Raw genomic sequence first — 19270 nt, 5'->3', positions numbered from 1 at the left:
GAGTCCACCCTTGTATCAAAAGGCGCCTCTTCCCAAGATTTTACTTTACACTAAACTATGAAAAAGCTGGTTGACCCTGGTCCCTTTCAAGTTAATGAAGTTTCTGGATGCTCCCAAATGGCCTTCCTGAGATAAGATTAGCAGCATACCTCACACCCTGACCATACTGCCAAAAGGTCTACTCTAAACCATTGTTCCTGCTCAGAAGCAGTTTCACTCCTACTCAACGTGAAGAACTGGCAGGCAGTGCTGCCCAGGCATACTAATGCTAATTAGTCAACCGGAGCTTCATGCAGAAAGTATAACTTACAACGTCCAACTTCATTTTTTTTTTCTTTTATAAATCTTTTTATTTCGAAAGGTGAATTTAATAAAACTGAATACACCGGTCTTTCTGTCAATATATTGAATTTAAAAACAAAATCGTAAGTTACGTTCCCAACAATAATTTGACAATGTGGCATAGCAATCTTCTTTGAAAGCTGGGCTTCTCATCTTGAGCCAAATCCGGAAAAAACACGTAGGTGGTCTTAGAATATAAGACAACCAACCCTCCCAACTACCACTGGCCCAACGCCCCTCCCTCATGTGACCCTGCAACACCATCTTACCACCACCAAAAGGAAAACCTTGGCTTGACTTGACTCCTTCTTTCCTCCCACTAGTAAAGTGCCTATGCGTACGTCCTCTCTCCTGCTAAAAAAGTCCCTCCAGTCTCCTATACCTTATGAGTCCAGTCTCTCCATTTCTGTAATATATCGGGCATCTGTTCAGCCTAGCATGGGACTGGGCTTCCCATTTGCTCATTCTCACATTTTCAAACCCCACTCCTCAAACTTGGGGAGGCGGAGGGGGTATTTGTGGTAAATATGGTTTTAAGAAGGCTTCTATGAAAAACAGGACAGGAAGTAGCCTGAGAAAGGCGAGCAGCAGTAACCACATGACTGAAGAATTAATAATTTTCACTACTGGATGTCATGCAATGTGTTTGTAATGCAACTTGCACAGTCATCACAAATAACCAGTATTTAGCCCCACCGCCCAAAATGTAGGATGATTTTGTGGTACTGCAAGAGATTGCATACTTTTTTTAATTGTTTGGCTGGTAATTTCCAATTTTTGGTGCGCTTGTTGGCATGCCCAGTTTAAATGGACTTAATCCTTTATGAAGACATAGGTGTAGAGTTGGATGTTTCAAGAGGTACTAATATTGGATGAAAATCGATACAGATAAAAGAATAGGGATATTGCAGTGAAGGCATGGTCCTAGATATTGTAAATGAAATCTGCCAGCCAGAGGTTCCTGCAAATATTATTCCACACTTTGGTTTAAACGTACACTTGGTCTGTAGGTATTAGCAGCTGAGGAGACATGCATAGAGCGAGAGGACCAGAACCATGGCATGAATTGGGAACCGCAATATGAATTTAGAAAAGTAGGTATGCCATTGTCTCGTGGCCAAAGTCATCTAACCCATGCCAGTCTTCCACATGAGATAGGAATGGCATGTTATATGCAGTTAGGTGGTGAGAATGTGACAGCTTGTTAGTTTCCCACAACATCCTCTTCTTACTGTCAAGTCTAGTCTGTGGTCTTAAAAGGGGGCTGATTCTTGAGTTTCAGCATGTATTCTTTCACAAAATCAGACAAAGTCTACTTATATTTCTTCTCCTTTTCTTCCTTAAACAATGGCACCTAAACTCCTTTAATTTGCATTGGTTCACATGATAATAGAGAGGGATGCATGTCTTTACTTTCCCCACATTTACTTCTCCCACCTATCTAGAACACTGAAATTAGTTTTACTTTGCCACGCACAGCTTTATACAATCTTCACATCATCCCCTAGCCCTAAAGATTATCAAAATTCCATTTCCATTAATCTTATTAGGAATTTATTTGCATTAAATGTCATCAATTGTAATCTTTATCAAACTAAATTACTATATATATATATTTTTTATATATATTTATTTTACGTTAAAATTGTATAATTTAATGTTAAAGCTAACCACAACCCTAAATTAAACCAATATGAAAAAGAAAATGTGACCTTATTTTAAGCCATCTAAATGGTTTATAACATAATAAACTTATTGTAGTCATATCGCTGTCTTGAGCGATATAATTAAGTCCATTTAAATTATTTAACTCAAAATAAACGTATATCATGTTACATTTATTCTTACCATAACCTGCATCAATACTAAACTAAACCCTGTATAATACAAACATATTAATATAAATTTACTGATGGTTTAGCGACTCTTTAACCCTAATCTACATTCTACTTAACATAAAAATTATTTTCAGGATACTATAGGTAAAGTGATGCTGCAACGGTGTACTTCTAGGCCTTTGGTGGCATTTTGTACTGAGTGCCTCTGTAGTACTCACTGAAAATGGGTTCTGGAAAGCGGTTTTCGCATTCTCACTTTACAAGAATTCCATAGGAGAATTTTTAAAAAGTATCCATCTTTTGGATACGCTTCCCACTCTCCCTCATTGTCAATCTTCATCCAATTTCCAAAATCGAAGGTTGGCTAACAGATTTAGTTTTTGGAAAGATTCGTGTGGGTTTGTCGTAAGGGGCATTAATCTTCCAAAAATGCCTTTCCTATGTAGTAAACAGAAACACTATCGGCTATTACTGAATACAGGTTTGCCCTGTAGTACATACCAGCACCAATGCATGGTTAAGGTCAGAAATAGGTTTATAAGTTAGAGGCAAAACAATGCCATGTCACAAAACTAAGTACCAAAGTCTAAATGTTGGTTTTTGAAATTTCTCAAAAACTTGCGAAAACTTAAAAACAGTCACTCAAAAAAATTCGAAATTGGATGAACCAAGCACTATGTTAAGCATGGAGTCATTCTGTCCAACATTTGCTGCACCACAGAGAAAGAAAGAAATACTATGTGAAATCAACTTTTGAGACTCCTAAATCACATTGACTAATATGCAAACGGTTACAGCATCCAACTTACGTTCAAACATGAATACCCAATGATAAAGTGTCATACCCATTCTTCAAACATAGAGAGGCACGTTTTCAGGTCAGTAATTTTAAACTAGCTTTAACCTGTGCAAATATAGATGTTCCTTTACCACTGAAACAATTTAACAGACATGCAATCCTCAGCAATAAAATCACAGTACTTCTAGTTTGTTCAACTTACCAAGATGAATGTTTCCAAATTTAGAATCCTTGGCTATTAAAGATTTGAGAGCATCTTTGCTCATTGGGGAGTCTTTAGTTAAAATATTATAAAAGTTCACTCCATCAGTATTCTAAAAAAAACAAATTGGGAAACATTTATGAAGATGTCAGCCGTGTCTGGTCTATAAAACAAGCAAGTCCAGTACCCCTATAGCAACTTCCTGTAGGGTGCATCCAACTTTACTATTTGTTTATAGTAATTCTTTATTCAGAGTTTAAAATAAGCAATAGATATTACACTTAATCAGAAAAGTAGAAACCGCATCAACACGAGCAGGCAGGAAAAAGAATACAGACCACAGAGATATAGGAAGGAGTTCGCACTGTAATGGGGTTCCTCGCAACAAGGTTTACAAGCAGCTTGAACTACAAGTTAGTCCCAAAAAATCAAATAATGGGGAGAAATAAAAGAGCAGCACAGAATAAGTGGAATAAGAAGGTCATAAGAGTCAAAGGCAATATCCATAAAACTCCCCCTCTCCCCCACTGGACAAATCAAGAAATCCCAGGAGTCATGTATGGCCAGAAAGAAGTCTGACCCATATAATACTCTGACAATACTCGACAATTCCAACAACTCACCTCTATTGCCTCTTGAATTCTAGGATGTACTGCAGGCAAGCAGTTTATACACAATTCCCATGGCTAAATAAGGGACGATGAATCTTTGCATGCAAAGGGCCTGTGCCCATCACATGAACAAGCATATCTCATACAGCAGACCCAAGTACAGACCTATCAGCTACTGAGGCTGTGACCATGTTCATAATGCTCTTCACGCCCAAGGAGAATTAGCCATCAGCTCCTGCGCCGCTCTATTAAACTTCATAGATCCTTGTTGTTGCTGGCGTGGGTAGCCAGTAAATGCCTGACATAGATGTTCCAGTTGGCGCGCCATGTCCTGCCCTATGCCCCGGGACTACCCTCCAGGGACTCCCTCGCTTTCCGGGAGCATTCACACCAGAGGACTTGTCCCCTTGCCAGGTTAGTCCCATTAACCCCCTAGAACATCACCTGTTAGCATTCGATCAACTATTCCAGGACAATGATATCCCACTGGGTCAATTCCTCCGACATGGGCAGCTCTTAGCGACATGCCAAAAGTTGTGGCACACATTAGAGCCCCCTACACATGCAGTCATTCAAACCTTTTGCACTATGGGTGCCTGACACCATTTGATCATTTGGTTACATATTGAAGTCCCCCTGATGTCTCTACGTCGCATATGGTCAGATGACATTAGGCGACCACTACATGATCCAGAGTGAACAGACACCTGATTCACCCTGCGTTATTTCCTGCAACATGCGATTTAAGTGCATTCAGTACACAAGCCTGCACATGCCCCCCCCCCCCCCCCCAATAACGCGGTGTCGTCCGTAAAAAATCTTGGTGTAAAACTGGACAATTCTCTGAGTATGAAGCCACAGGTTCAGACTGTGGCCGGTCAGTGCTTTGGCTTTCTGAAAATGCTCAAAAAATTTCTTCCATTATGTTTGTTTTATAGGAAAACTGTGGTCCAGGCCTTGATTGGTTCTAGGCTGGACTACGTAAACATTCTTTATCTGGGTCTTCCAGAGTATCTGCTTACCCGTCTTCAAGTAGTGCAAAATGCTGCGGCCAGGGCCATTCTTTCTCTTGGCCCCAGGACCCGGATGTCTGCTCATTTGAATTCTCTCCACTGGCTCCCGATCCGTAGGCGGATACAGTTTAAGGCCCTGGTGCTGGCTATTAAGGCCTTACATGGGTATGGTGCCCCTTACTTGAGGAAAAGAGTTCAATTTTATCATCCACAACGCTCTCTTCGCTCCACCTCATTGGCGCTAATCTGTACTCCGATGGTGAAATACTCTTGAATTGGAGGCCGCTCCTTCCGGCTGAGAGTGGCAAAACTATGGAATGATCTGCCACCTGCTGTGAGACTTCTTCAGGATCGGATTCCCTTCAGAAAAGCCCTAAAAACATGGCTGTTTCAGCAATAACGTAACACTTTGCGCTCTGCACACTTTTCCTGCCGGTCTAGTTCAGTCACTTTCACCCAGCGCCGGGACACTCAGTAGAGTAGCTGTGCGCTTTATAAAACCCCGGTTGACATAACATAACCATGTCTATTTAACCTGGGCAAGACTCAACAGCATATTTCTCCAAGCCCACCTTACATGCCCCAGACCTCCAGCATATGCTGTGGGAATGCCCCCGCGCTTGCCACATGTTGGCAAACGATTCACATGGTCCTAACATCCATTACTGAACTCGCACACCTCAATACATGGGAGGAGACTGCCCTGGGGTTTATAAGAGGGAATCTAAATATATTGTCCGGGTCCTCTTCGCTAATTTAGGGCTATTACTTACAAAAAGAGTGATTACCCTCCCCTGGTGGGCCTCCCAGCCACCACTCCCAATCCAGTGGCAGAATGTCCTTCTCTGGTGGGGAGATGTCGAAAGTACAAACCTAAATTATGAAGAGGCCCACCGCCTCCATAAATGACCCATAGCAGATGCTTAGGACGCTATGGTTGCGCAAGTTTGAGGCGATGTAGGAGGCGGACAATTTCCCCTGAATAGTCAAGACACTGGCCGTCCTTCCCCCTTTGTCCCTCCCTCCAACCCTCCACCATGATTGATTTATTATGTGTATCCATTACTCACTGAGCACACAAAGTATGTCTTTCTTGGCATCCCCTGTGCATGACACCTGGTGCCACCTATTGCTCAACTTTATCATGAGTCTCACACCCACTGCCATTGCATCTCCCTGAGTGCCCTCCCATCTGTCACAATTCCCTCCTCAACGCAATACTCCCCTATATCTTGATCCACCAAGTTTCTTCGTCGCTACGTCAAGATCAAGGTTTTAGAGGTACCAGTGCTTGCACATCTACAAAGCCTCTGCCCAGGCCATACAGCTTACTCCTGCTCTTTCTCATCTCAAAGGGGCCCGCTTATGACTCAATCCTTCTTTTGCCTCACACCGCTCAGAGCTCCACAGCCAATTCGCCCACAGGCTGATATGCGCATGTTGCTTTTGATTGATCCTGAAACACGTTATGTTGTCATTATACTGCCATGTTACATGGTATGGGTAAAATGGCTCAATAAAAATAATTTATAAAAAACATTAACAAGGAAAACAATACGTCAGACTCCAAAAGTGTTCCTAAATATTTATGATCACCAGACAGTTTCAGAAATTTCCAAAGATGTTGCCAAATGAGTTTATAGACTGCCAGCTGCCTACCTGAAGCTCAATCCCACCATTACAAAATTCCAGTTATGTGCCAAGAAAAACAAACAAGAAATAGTACAAACCTGGGTCAATGATATGAACCTTGAAATCTGCGAACCCCGACTTCCATTGAATACCAAGTCACTTGGATTCACCCTGGGCACCAACTTCAACCAAGAAATAAATTGCCAAATAAAAAATAAAAATAAATGAAAGAAAACTGCCTGGTACCAGCTCTCTTAAAAAAAAAAAAAAGCAACTAAAAGAACTGCAGTTCGAGCCCTTGTACTTTTACATTCGGCTGGGGTGCCGACTCCACATTGTCCTGACATAAGGGCAATGAGCACCCTGCAGCATGTCTCATCACCCCCATCCTAATGGAACCCCATTAACTCCCTCTGCTTGCGTCATTATCAAAACAGCCATCACAACCAGCACCACCCCACTTATCTTGCATTCAGACTCACCATCTCTAGTTGCGCTAGGCACAACTGCAGCAAAGGCACGATCAAGCTTAAGACCAAGTATAACGAAGCAGCAGTCCTTCTTTTTATCTACATACCCATAATCTGGAACAGCATCCCAGTACCCATTAGGAGTGACTTAAAGTTGCTCCAATTTAGAGAAGAGTTGAAGAGTACGTCTATAAAGAGCACGGAATAACAATGCAGTAACAGTACACTTTTGACCGTAGAAACCAACTGCTTCTCCCATCACTCCTCGACTTTATACCTCCCTTTAATCCTGCACAGTGCTCTGCTGCCTTTTGGCTAGGTTCATGCTACATAAATAGCACAAACATTACTGACCACTGACCTTATAAACTATGAATTAATTATATGCAATTGACATGAGGACCAGTAGCAACTGCGGACATCCTCAAAGGTCTTAAAATGCAAACGTCCGCAGCTACGTTATCGGTTATGTTATCCTGTTTTATAAAGCGCACAGCTGCCCCAGCAAAGAGGCATCCCAGCGCTGTAAGCAGTAAGATATAAGGCTGCTGACAGAAAAAAGAAACTAAAGCAGGGGGGGGCTGGGGGGGGGGGGGGGTGCACGAGGTGTGTTTTGATGGCCTTGCGGAACGCCAGGTAGTTATTCATGCCGCAGATGAATATAGGCAAAGCGTTCCTAAGTTTGGCTGCCAAAACACGGAAAGAGCGCCCACCCGCCCGAACCCTTCTCACCTAGGGAACAGCTGCCAGATGTGGTCCCATCGAAATAAGTTGACGAGAGGGAGAGTAGGGTGAAAGCAAATTCGCCAGAATGCCAGGAGGGGAGAGGTTCAGAATTTTAAACGAGATACAGAGGGCCTTGAATTCCACCCGTTGGCCCCAGGCAGCCAGTGTAGCCAACGAATAGCACTGGAGGTGGAGCAGGTTCTAGGGAGTGCCAAGAAGAGTTCTGGCAGCAGCGTTTTGGACTCTCTGCAGTCTCAGGACTTAGTCTTATTAGCCCCTAAATAGAGTACATTGGCATAGTCAAGTCTTGACAAGATGGAGGCCTGGACAATCATCTGCCTGATGGGCGGATCAAAAAATCCTAGCAGCGGTTTCAGCCCCCGTAGAATGTCAAAACAAGTCCCTGCCACTATCTTAGTTTGAGACTGAAAGCTGCAGGCTGAGTCAACCCAGACGCCTAGATTTTTCACCACCTGCTTGGGGGCGGGTGCACAACCCAATATAGCCGGCCACCAACGTTCGCACCACAGCTCCGAGTCTCTCCCTACCAGCAGAACCTCCGAATTGCTGGAGTTAAGTTGGAGACAGTTGGCAGTCATCCACTCAGTGATGGCCGCAAGATCGTCCCGAAACTTGGGGCCTCCCGCACAGAATCGTCCGAGAGTGCGACTACCAACTGCGTGTCATCTGTGTATGATACAATTGTAAGCCCTCTGCACTTGGCCAAAGCAGCTAACTGTTGAACATAGAGGTTAAAACGAGTAGGGCTCAAAGCTAAGCCCTGAGGCACCCCTTGTTTGTTAGAATAGATTGTGGAGGCGAATGGAGGGGCCATTACCTGGAAGGTCCTATTAGAAAGGAAGGAGGCAAACCAATCCAGGGCAGGGCCCACAATACCCGCCTCCTCCAACCTTTGCAGCAGGATCCGATGAGAGACCGTATCAAAAGCGGCACTGAGGTCTAAAAGAATTAGATCCGATGTGCGACCCTCATCTAGACCTAGCCTAAGATGCTCGGAAACAGCTAGGAGGGCCGACTCTTTACTATGACCTGTGCGAAAGCCATCCTGAGAGATGTCAAGGAGATTGTTCTCCTCTAGGAATCCTGTGAGAATTAAGTTAATGTAGGTCTCAGTAATCTTCTAGAACCCACGGCAGGAGTGAGATAGGGCGAAAGTTTTCCAGTTTAGCTGTGTCAAGGGTAGGTTTTTTTAAGCAGAGGTACTACCTTTGCTTGCTTCCAAGTACTGGGAACAACTGCCCTGGACAGAGATAGATTGATCACCGGGCTTAGAGGTGTAAGGAGCACAGATAATACTTTCATGAATTGGTCAGGCTTGAGGGGGTCAGCAGGGGAGCCAGATTTACCCTCATTCCATAACAAACGGAAAAGCAGCCAGTGTGTGTGTTGGGAGTGGTTGAAGCACATGGTCAGAACACATGACAGCATGAGGAAAGGTCTTGTAACTATTTCCCACCTTCTTAACAAAGAAGGTGGCGAGGGCCTCTCACTGCTCATCCAATGATATAAGTGGCACTGCAGGGTCCTCGACTGTTTCAGATCTTTCAGTATAGAAAAAATGGTTTTAGAGGGGTTACAACTACTCCTGATCTCATCCGCAAAGTAAGCTGCCCGCTCTGTATGGATGGCTCTGTGATAATTTTTGATGGCCGCCTGATAACACCGCTTCTGACTCGGGTCGTACTCCAGTCTCCATGTCTGTTCCAACATTTTGCAGCCTTTCTTCAAAATTGCGAGCTGGTAATTGTACCACGGACTGGATTTAGAATTACAGCTTTTAGACCACTTCGCAGGAATAAGTACGTCAAGAGGACTGCGGATCCAATCAGAGAATGCTATATCAGCGGCGTCTGGATCTTCTGGCAAAATGAAAGCATTCGTAGAAAGTAGGTCATGAAATTGGTCAAGATTAAGTTTGTGCCAGGGGCGCTTGAACATGAGCTTCTGAGGCAGCCTCCGAGAAGGCACAACCCTTGAGAGACATGGTACCAAATAATGGTCAGACCAGCACATCGGGATAGGGGTGTGTAACCAAAGGAGAGAAAGGTTAGAAAAAAACTGGGTCCAACAGATGGCCCGCAGAGTGGGTGGAACCATGGACATTTTGAAGCAACTGGCACGCTCCAACATCAGCAAAAAAATTGCACATCTCCGCATCATGGAAACTATCCAGATGCAAATTCAGATCACCAGGGACACTAAAATTGGCAATCTCATAGCCAAGGTAGAAACATAATCCACGAGCGCCGCCCTGAACTCTTTAGAAGGTCCAGTGGCAGAGTGTCACTAGCCATATATGTCTATGACCAGATAATACTACCACTTTTGAGGTGTGATGTAAGCATTGGATAAGAGAGTCACTAGATATGGTAGGCAAAGGGCTAGTTGGCTGGCCTCCTGACTAGAGCCTCAACAACCTTGAACTCAGCATCTGGACTCGGCCATTTGTGAGTCCAAGTGGTCCTATCCCAGGTCCTGGACCCTTAAGAGTGGGCCTGAATGTGCTCTGCGGGCCCATCTGTGGTACCAGCAAAACCAACACATCTCCTATGTAGGGCAGCGCAACCACAAGCAGAACCAAGGCATCTCCTCGGCTGCGAGGTGCCCTCATCCGTACCACCACGGTGAAAAGCATCCCTGACACTGAACCTCAATCATAAATCTTTCATTGAAAGCAGAGTCAACAACAATGCAAGTTCTCACATTGCAGCTCCTCTGAACCAACGCATAGCCTCGACAGCACAACATACCCCAGATGCCAGACTTCGCATCGCAAGCCCTTGTCAACTGGATATTAGACGGTGACACCGGGCCTCACACTGCAACTCCTCGGAATCGATGCATTGCCTGCATCCTTGGCCCGGGATGTAACTATGCTCCTGTAGTGATGGCTACTCATCCTGTCTTGCTCATCTTCTGCTGTCACCATGTGGAATGTTGGTATTCATGATGACAGATTAGAATGTTGGGTTCCTAGCTCTGTGGATTCAGTTGGGAGCTTGGGGCCGAGCTGTGAGGAGACAGCTCCTGGTGGGGTTTTTATTCCATACTATTTAACATCCTGATACCTTGTACCATCTACTAAATAAATACTTATTCTTCAAGAACCTACGTGGACCTGACTATCATTTTACATCACTACAGCTCCCTAACCAGGATTTAAGGTACTCTTGTTCAGCGGGCCTTACTGTGTCCCTGTGCTAGTCATTGCTCCACCGCAGTCGTCCGGAATTGGTGATTTTGTCCCAGTCTAGCGCTACCAGATATCCACAGTTGGCTATTTGTGGCACTATCTTCACCTAAATCTCTAAACCCTGATATTATCAATTTTACTGATTGGATTTTTGTTGTTTTGGTCTTTTGTTTATGAAAGATTACATCTGGTGTGGGGTCATTTTGCTGTGTGTTTTCACTGTGTTACTGTTGGAGGTGTGGCACAAATAATCTACACACTGCCTCCAAGTTAAGTCTTACTGATCTGTGACAAGCTATAAGGGAGTTGAGCACAGGTTAATGTAGGGTTTGCTTGTCACATCACCCTGACAAGGATTGTGGTTTGTGCTTGAGTAGAGTATCCCCCCCCCTCAACCAGCAACTTAATTTCTCACATATTTCAAGACTGTAGACACAGGCACAGTGATCAGATTAGTGACTGTCGCTGAATGCAATGGTACAACATCTGATATTACCAAATGAGTGCATGTGGAAGACTGAACTTAGTACAAATTGAAGTTCATCCCCACCATCCTGCAGCTGATCCAGGGTCAACACTCCCCCCCCCCCCCCACGCCCCCCTCCTCCCACCGAATTGTGGGACCACTGATAAGAATCCCCACATTGTTCAAGCTGGATGCAGACTCATGAAGTTAATGGTCTAACTCTATTGTCTTATGAACATGTTTCCATGTAACAAGCACTACCTTAATCAAGGAGTCGTTTTTAAAACTGTAGATTGGATGCAGAGCCAAGCTACACCTAAGTACCTCTCTCTCTCTCAGCTAGGCCAACCAGTCTTGCGGTCCACTGTTGCTAGGAGACCAGCAGAGACAAATGACGTCCTTGGTAATAGGAGTCCATATGTGGAAGATCAAGTCTCCTGTATGTAATGCCTGTGTGAACTTTACAGGATTTCAGCCTTGATCGGGTCCAGTCCTGTACAAACAAGTTTACATCAGCCACAAGATCTCATAGGATAGACTTGCAAATTAACAGTGGAAGCACACCAAAAATAGCATGATTGAATCATGGTGAGAGGACCATCTTAATCACCTGGATTCACAACCATAGGGATAAACTTGGGTGCGCCCACCTAACTAAGTCAGTATATCGATGTACTTTAGACACATACTAAATAGCATAGCCCTATATGAAGACCTAGTGGAGGACCACAACACGAGTAAAACCCCAATTCACTTTATACCCTGAAAAGAGTGAGGAAGACTCAATCTAGGGCAAGAGCCGATAGGGTTGTCTCAGGATATAGTTATTGTGAGCAGGATCATCTGCCTATGGGAATGATATTACTGGTCCTTGGGTGGGAGCCATATTGGAGGTTTGTACAACTGCAGCCAAGGGTTCTAGGGCCAGTAAGAGAAAAGAGGTGACGGTAGCAACACTGGAAGCCTCCACAGTTAATTTATGCAGTTGGGATGTTCTAGAACCATTTAACCTTGGAATTGAAGTAATCACTCAAGCCAGCCCTCTCAAGCGATCGGGAAAGATAGCCCCATACAACCCAGTAGCAGGCATTTTACATTTCTAATTAAACAGCCACAACATCATTAAGGCAGTTCTTGGTCTACTAACGGAGGTGTGACCGAGTTCTAAAGATTCCTTGGAGAATCTACCAGGTAGAAACGGTATCACTTTGGATTCTGGATAAGATCTTCATGTTGAGGTTCATCAATGAAACGGGGTGATAACTACCAAAGGAAAGGGCATCTTTCTCATCTTTGGGTTTTTCTCATCTTTAGGAAGAAGTGAGATATTGGCATTGATGGACAGGAACTTTGTGATCTGGAAGTCTCTCCTTTCTTAAACCCCGCATAGAGCAATGGGGCAAGGAGCGGTTTGCCTATTTTATAATAACCTCTAGGGAAGTCCTCTTCACCCAGGGATTTTGAGAGATAGAGGACATATTTGTAAAAAGGCCTCCTAGGCCAAGGAATGTGGTAGGATGGAATCCATATAACGTTGCACAGAATATGGTAAAGACCTTAGAGATTTCACTTGAGTTAGCAGGTCCTTGTTTTCAGAGAAAATAACTGGGGTTGCCATCCATGCCTGTCATGGTCACAGCTGGAACGCCATAATGTCGGTCTCAACTCTATTAACCCCCTTAATTACTGAGGCTTTCATCCTAGTGGTGAACCCTTTTTTGGCTATTTGGTGCACTTTGTGATTAGGTCTCTATAACATATTTTCCCACAAAATTTGCACCTTTTTTTCACCCCAAAATCATGGGGATTCTAAAGGTGCTCAGGGTTTGTGGATTCCCCTGGAGAAAACCGAGAAAATAGCTAAAATACAGCTACTTTGTGATTTATTTGGGGAAAAAATGGGAGAAAAGTGCTTTGAAATAACGGGTCTTATTTTCCCCCCAAAAAAATGGCATCAGTGAAAGATTTGCTGTGATAAAGTCACCATCGTCCCAGCTTTTAGGAACATGCACAGCTGAATCAAAAAGCAGAATTTACCCCCAGTTTTGGCATCTTTCATAGAGAAAGCCCATATGTCCGAGTTTTTTTGCTTTCAACCCATTTACAGTTTGTGGGATAAACCTGTGTGAAAGGCGTGGGTGATCCTAGAAAGCTATACATCTCTGAAAATAACCCACCATTCTGAATTCAGCAAGGGGTACTTTCTGTAGATCCCCCAAGGGTTTCCCAAAGAAACTAACTGTTGAACTAAAAACATATTACAATACAATACACATACATTTATACAGCGCAACAGCTTTACCACTCATTGAAAATGAGTGGCAAAAAACAGCCATTTGTGACAACGTTTCCATCTGTAACTTGTCACGATGTCTTCGCCTCGCCAATGCCACAGTGCAACGCTGGCACCCCTTTCCTTCGACCCAAATGCAAAATCCCTAGTGTCCAGTGAGCTTCCCTCCTCGCACCTTTCCATGGGGCAACCTCCACTTTTGGGACATGTGTCCTAGCTATCTGCCATTAGGGTGCAGAAAGACTATTGCCCTTTCTGGGGCAGGGATATGGCCAAATGCCAGGGAAGTCCATCCCATCCATTTATTTACTTTGGTGCAGATTTGAAATCCCTGGGGTCTAGTGGGCTTCCCCTTCCCCCCCGGGAGGGGTAGCACAGACCCATGTCATGCAGTCTCTGGTGTCTAGTGGTCTTTCTGCCCTGCCTGGACGCGCTAAAAGACTGTCCCGCCTTTTTGGGGTGGGGGCATAGCTATGTCCATGATGGGCAGCCCCTCACCCCTATACCCCATCCCCCAATTTTTCCCTGGTGTCTAGTGGTATTTCTATTCCCTTAGCTAGGCAGATTGGGGTAAACCCAAATCTGCCCCCCCCCGGGGAGGGGGGTATGCAAAGACTGGTTCACCTCTTTCTGTGATGGGGGCGAGGTCATGCCCATGCCGGGCAGCCCCACCCCTACTTTTTTGTCAATATCTTCATGGTGTCTAGTCAGATTACTTACTGTCTACCTCCTTGGGAGGCAAATTAGGAGTAATCCACCCCATCCACGACCAGGAGGGGCAAAAAGACAACTTTTTGCGGGTGAGGGAGGAGAATAGCCCTTGCTTAAGGGGTCACTCCCCAATATTCCTGGAGCCTGGTGGGTTGATCCTTGCTTGAGCCAATGGATTCAAGCTAGCCTGGCTGATGATGGCTGATTAGCCAGAAACCGGTCCCAGGATGCTTGTTTCCGGTCCAGGGAAGACATGGCTTGGCAGTTCGGGCTGGACTCTTCCCATGAGGCACAGGGTCAGACTGATTTGCATATGGCCATGTCTGAACTGGGTTGGTGGAGTGAGCTGAATCTTGCACACCACTAGTAAAAGGAAAGGTAGAGGCAGAAAAACATAAGCAAATATCCCTGACCAGTTCATCCATAGTGCACAGCCCATAGACTCCGGGTGTGGGAACCGGGAGGTGAAGTTTGGGCATTTTGCATTCTCTGGGGTGGCAAACAGATCTGTGGAGTTCTTCAGCATTTGAAGTATCTGATTAGTACTTGGGAACGGAGTTTCCATTTATGGACTCCTTGGTGTGACCTAAGTAGGCATGGTAGGTCAAAGTCCAGCCTCTGGAGGTACTCCACTATCAAGTGGATGTGGTGTCTGAGGGCCCAAAGCTAAATTGTTTGAGCTAGAATGGAAAGGCGGAGAGAGCAGATGCCACATCTTCTGTAGGTAGCACATTCCTTTTTATGTCTGTTCGGACTAGTTATCCCTTGCCTTGTGCAGTGCCGGACTGCCCGTAGCGGGCATTTCCCCAGGAGGCTTAGGGTGGGAGCCGGTTTTGTTACTGGGAGCTGGTTTTGCAGTGGTGCTGCAATATCGGCCCCCAGTAACAAAAGCAGAAGTGCCCTCTTCCCCCTCCCCCCAGCCCACAGGGGGAGGCGGGAGGGGGGTGTTGGGAGGGGCTGGTCCGACAAAATTGCAAGGGCTGCTTTGGGTTTCCAGTCCGGCCCTGGCCTTGTGTCTAAGGGGAGGACAGCTTTGAAGGCTTGTTTGATTGCTAGGAATTTGAGATAGTTTATGTGGTATCCCTGCTGTTGCAGGGTCCACAACATTTACTGCTGCACGAGTGAGTTGTGCCCCACATCCTGCTTTTTATGCATCCAAGGTGATGGCGATCTGCGGTAAAGGGTCTTTAAAAACCAGCCCTGCAACAAGTTGTTGCTGTTCTGCCACTGCAGAGAGTGATGAACATTGGCCTTTAACAACACTAGATACTTCATCTGAAACTACGCTTGAGATCATTGTGCTGCAAGGCACTTTTGAAGCAGACACATGTGCAGCTGGCATGGGGTACTGTAGCAATGTTCGAGGCTTACATGCGAGAAGTCACATAACTGTTCTGACTGGTAGATAGTATTTAGCTGAAGAGAAGAGACAAGCTGTTGGAAATCTATGACTCTTTATTGGCTGGGGTAGGCTCTGCCTGTTACCAAATTGAGTGGACCCTAGAAAGGTTTTACCATCATTATTACCAAATCACATCTTGTCTAACTCAAGATTCATCCCTAGGGTCATGTAGTAGAGATATAACGGTTTATGTATGTGCAAGGATTTGTCGGTAGCTTGAGCTCTTCATCAGCCGATCATCTAAATTGGGGAAAATATTCCTGGATGAGAAATCATCTAATAAATGCCTCGGGGCTTGAGGCCCCAAGTCAGGCAAGCAGCCCAGCAACTGAAGGCTGTTGACTGTCAGTGTCTTTAAGGTATCAGTAACAAGTTCGCTGTAGTATCTTATTTTCTGCTCTAATTGATATTGGAAGAACACCGGGAACGGTGGAAAAAAGCGCCGATGAGTGCCTCAAGCTCCAATTATTACATCCGAACTGGATGCAAGAAAAAAGGAAAAAAAACTAAATGGCGTTGACCCCATGCACAATGCAGGCATATGGAAGAGTCATCATATACCTCATGACTCGAGAGAATTCTTAAAAGAAAAATAAGTTGCAAACATCGAAGTCCAACATCAGATGAGGAGTATGCAGAGGATGTGTATCCACAGCAACACATGCTACGAACAAAGATGTTTAGGAATGTCATGATACAGGTGAGACATTTTTCTATAATGAAGAGCATGTGTAGAAAGTGACAAGTTATTAGGTATGTGATTTTGCATTTGTGATGATCATCTTAAGGCTAGGGAGGGTGTGTTTAAGAAAATAATTAAGCATGTAATTTGGCTAGGCAGAGGGTTGCTGAAATGGATCCCCAGTCATGGTTTGGTTATCCAGCAGCTGACCGAGTGAGGTCCCTAAGAATGTGAATTTGAGTCAGTAGCCTTCTGAAGACACATGCTAAAAGGGTTCATAGATGAAGGTTGGAAGATAAGTAGTTGAAGGTAATAGGTTTGAGGTGCTTATGGTGTGCACATAAGGCATGCGCATGCCATAAAAGTTCAATATTGGCTTTGCCAGTTCGCTTGCCCAGTAGGACTAGGGAGCGAGTGCAGACAAAAGCATCTGAAAGGTAGATACTGCAAGAACTGTATGTATATTTTTAGGCCAAGTCAGCACAAATAAAAGGATCTCAAACATTTCAAGCAGGGGACATTGGCAGTGTGTCATCATCTCGAACACATGCTTCGGAACAAGAGAATAAGCCCTCAGTAGATTTCTCTTTCGCTCCCATGGTAGGGTGACCTACAAATGTAAGGGAAAGACTAGAAACTACTGCTTGGGGTAGAAGGCTGACTAGCCATGCTCCTATTCATTCCTAGTTCCAATATGCCTTGCTCAGCAGAATTTCAAATTAAGTATCTGTACATTTCAAGTTTGTCCTATACTCAAGCCCTCTTCCCTGCCTCGGTATCTACCAAAGTGTGGAAGTGTCAATAATCTATTTCCCAAAGACGGGGCTCATGAAAGAAACTTTATTTTATTTTTTTCCATCTGTCTTCTGCAAGTTACTCAAAATCAGAAAACATGAAATAATTCTAAACTAGTACTATCTGACTTAATTTGAACTATTGGAGTTATCTTGCTGAGGACATAACAGCATCCACAAATTATTCTGCCTTTTCAAAAGTATCATTGACTAGTAAAGCACTTTTGGACCCATGTTTATACTCAAATGTGGAATCTTCTAGGATCTTCAATAACATTGTTTGCCAATACAACACCCATTGTGCATCACAGCACTCCTTCACCCCACTCCCCCCCACTAGTTGTTGAAAGGCATGGCGATACCATTTTCTTCAAAGTGAAAGGAGGTATTTTGGAGAACCATTTTGAAACCGTTTGTAGGTATGGAAATACCCATAAACCCTGGCTCTAAAATCATTATAACAGATAGCGCAAATCTAAAAAGCCAGACCCTCCATTAACTATAGAAGAAACAGATCTAAAACTCAGGATCTACTGAAGCAGCATAGGAGCACTGAAGGTAGGCTCCGTAGTAAGATAAACAGAAAGATCAGCGATGACATTTTTACATGAGAGAGAGAGAGAGAGAGAAGAGACAGCTTCTGCTTCTCTCCCACACTCCTGCTGCAGCAAAGAGGTCATAATGAAGCCAGATGAACAGGACAAAAGAGGGTCATGCTCTGCATACGGTAATAACAGTGGAAAGGAGAAGAAGGTGGGGTTTTCAGCCTAAGTGTCTGCATACTAATAAACAGTGACCACTGCAGGGTTATCAACAATTTCTTGGTTGAAGTAGTTGATATGAGCCTAAAGACATAAATTAGACCAGCAGAAGCGGGGAGAGACGAAATGGATTCAACTGATATACAATCCTCAGAGGCTTTCCTCTAAAACTCAATCTTAGGGAAGGCCTTGCGGGCTAAAACTCTCACCACTAATTTCAACAAATACCCTCTCCTCCCAACTACTAGAACCCTTACAGAGCCCCTTTGATGGATCACCAAAACATGGTAGCAAGAGGCATGAACTCATAACCACTGTTGAGATTCGACCACGATTCGGGTATCATTCAACTTCAAGAAATGTGTTCCACATGTACGTTTCAATTGCATTGTGTACGCATTTGTTAGTGTTTATTATGCTATCTTTTTCTACATATGTAACTTTTTGCATAAGAAACAACTGGACATGACTGACTTGTAAGTTTTAAACCTACTGCTATCCTTCCTGTAGTCTTTTATGGTAAGAGCCTGAAATTTCTATCAGACAAATTTGAACAGTATGCGCGAGACAAAAACTCAGATCAGAGAGAAAACTGGAGTGTATTTTCAAAAAATATAGAGTCATTAAATGGAAGCAGAAGACCACTTAAGGTGCAAGGAGCTACACTTTGGAATTCCCGACCTTTTCACCTAAAAGCAGAGTCCAATCTGTTTAGTTTATGACCTCCCAAGTAAATAATGTTCAGCTTTTTTAGTTGATTAGTTAATCTTTCTTATTAAGCATGCCAATTTGGGACATTCTATAGCGCGAGAAGGCTAAGTAATAGAAGTGACATTTGCACTATACACCCTCCGCCCCCCCAAAAAACGAGAAAATGTGGAGGTAAACTAGTGAACAACGCTTAACTTGTACTGTAGTGTCAAACAGCAGACCGCCCGCAAAGGTTAATTTAAGAATGCAGGCAATGTGACGCAAAGAAGAAATGAAAATGGCATAAAGCACATTGGGCAATATTTAAGTAACAGGTCAAGTGGTCAGTCAGACATCTACTAATGAGAAAGAATAGGGTGCAAGTGATAAATTGGAAGAGGAAAAGAAATGCAGTCTTAAGAAAAGGGGAAAACCTAAGAAAGACCGATGTAAATTGAACAAGCATTTACAATGCAATGGTCTCGGCATTGTTAAAGTTAGAGCTATTGGCATTGCTCATGACATTTTTGTTTATATTTTTAAAACATTTAAAGAAACGGCATTGTTATTTACAATGTCAATAGCTTAATCTCTCTCAAATGCGAGACCTATTGCATTTGCACC

General features: G+C 44.1%; 1 protein-coding gene across 1 annotated transcript in view; it reads right to left on the bottom strand.

Moving 5' to 3' along the window:
* Positions 1-19270, bottom strand: part of SCPEP1 (serine carboxypeptidase 1) — a 201885-nt gene that overhangs the window by 96646 nt on the left and 85969 nt on the right. Inside the window, exon 9 of the mRNA XM_085617186.1 lies at positions 3182-3293. Coding sequence (XP_085473312.1) covers positions 3182-3293 — 112 coding nt within the window. The remainder of the gene's footprint in view (positions 1-3181; positions 3294-19270) is intronic.

This window comes from Triturus cristatus, chromosome 7 (genome assembly GCF_964204655.1).
Source record: "Triturus cristatus chromosome 7, aTriCri1.1, whole genome shotgun sequence".
NCBI classification, from domain to species: Eukaryota; Metazoa; Chordata; class Amphibia; order Caudata; family Salamandridae; genus Triturus; species Triturus cristatus.
The sequence above is the reverse complement of the archived record's forward strand: the minus strand, read 5'-3'. Positions and strand labels throughout refer to the sequence as shown.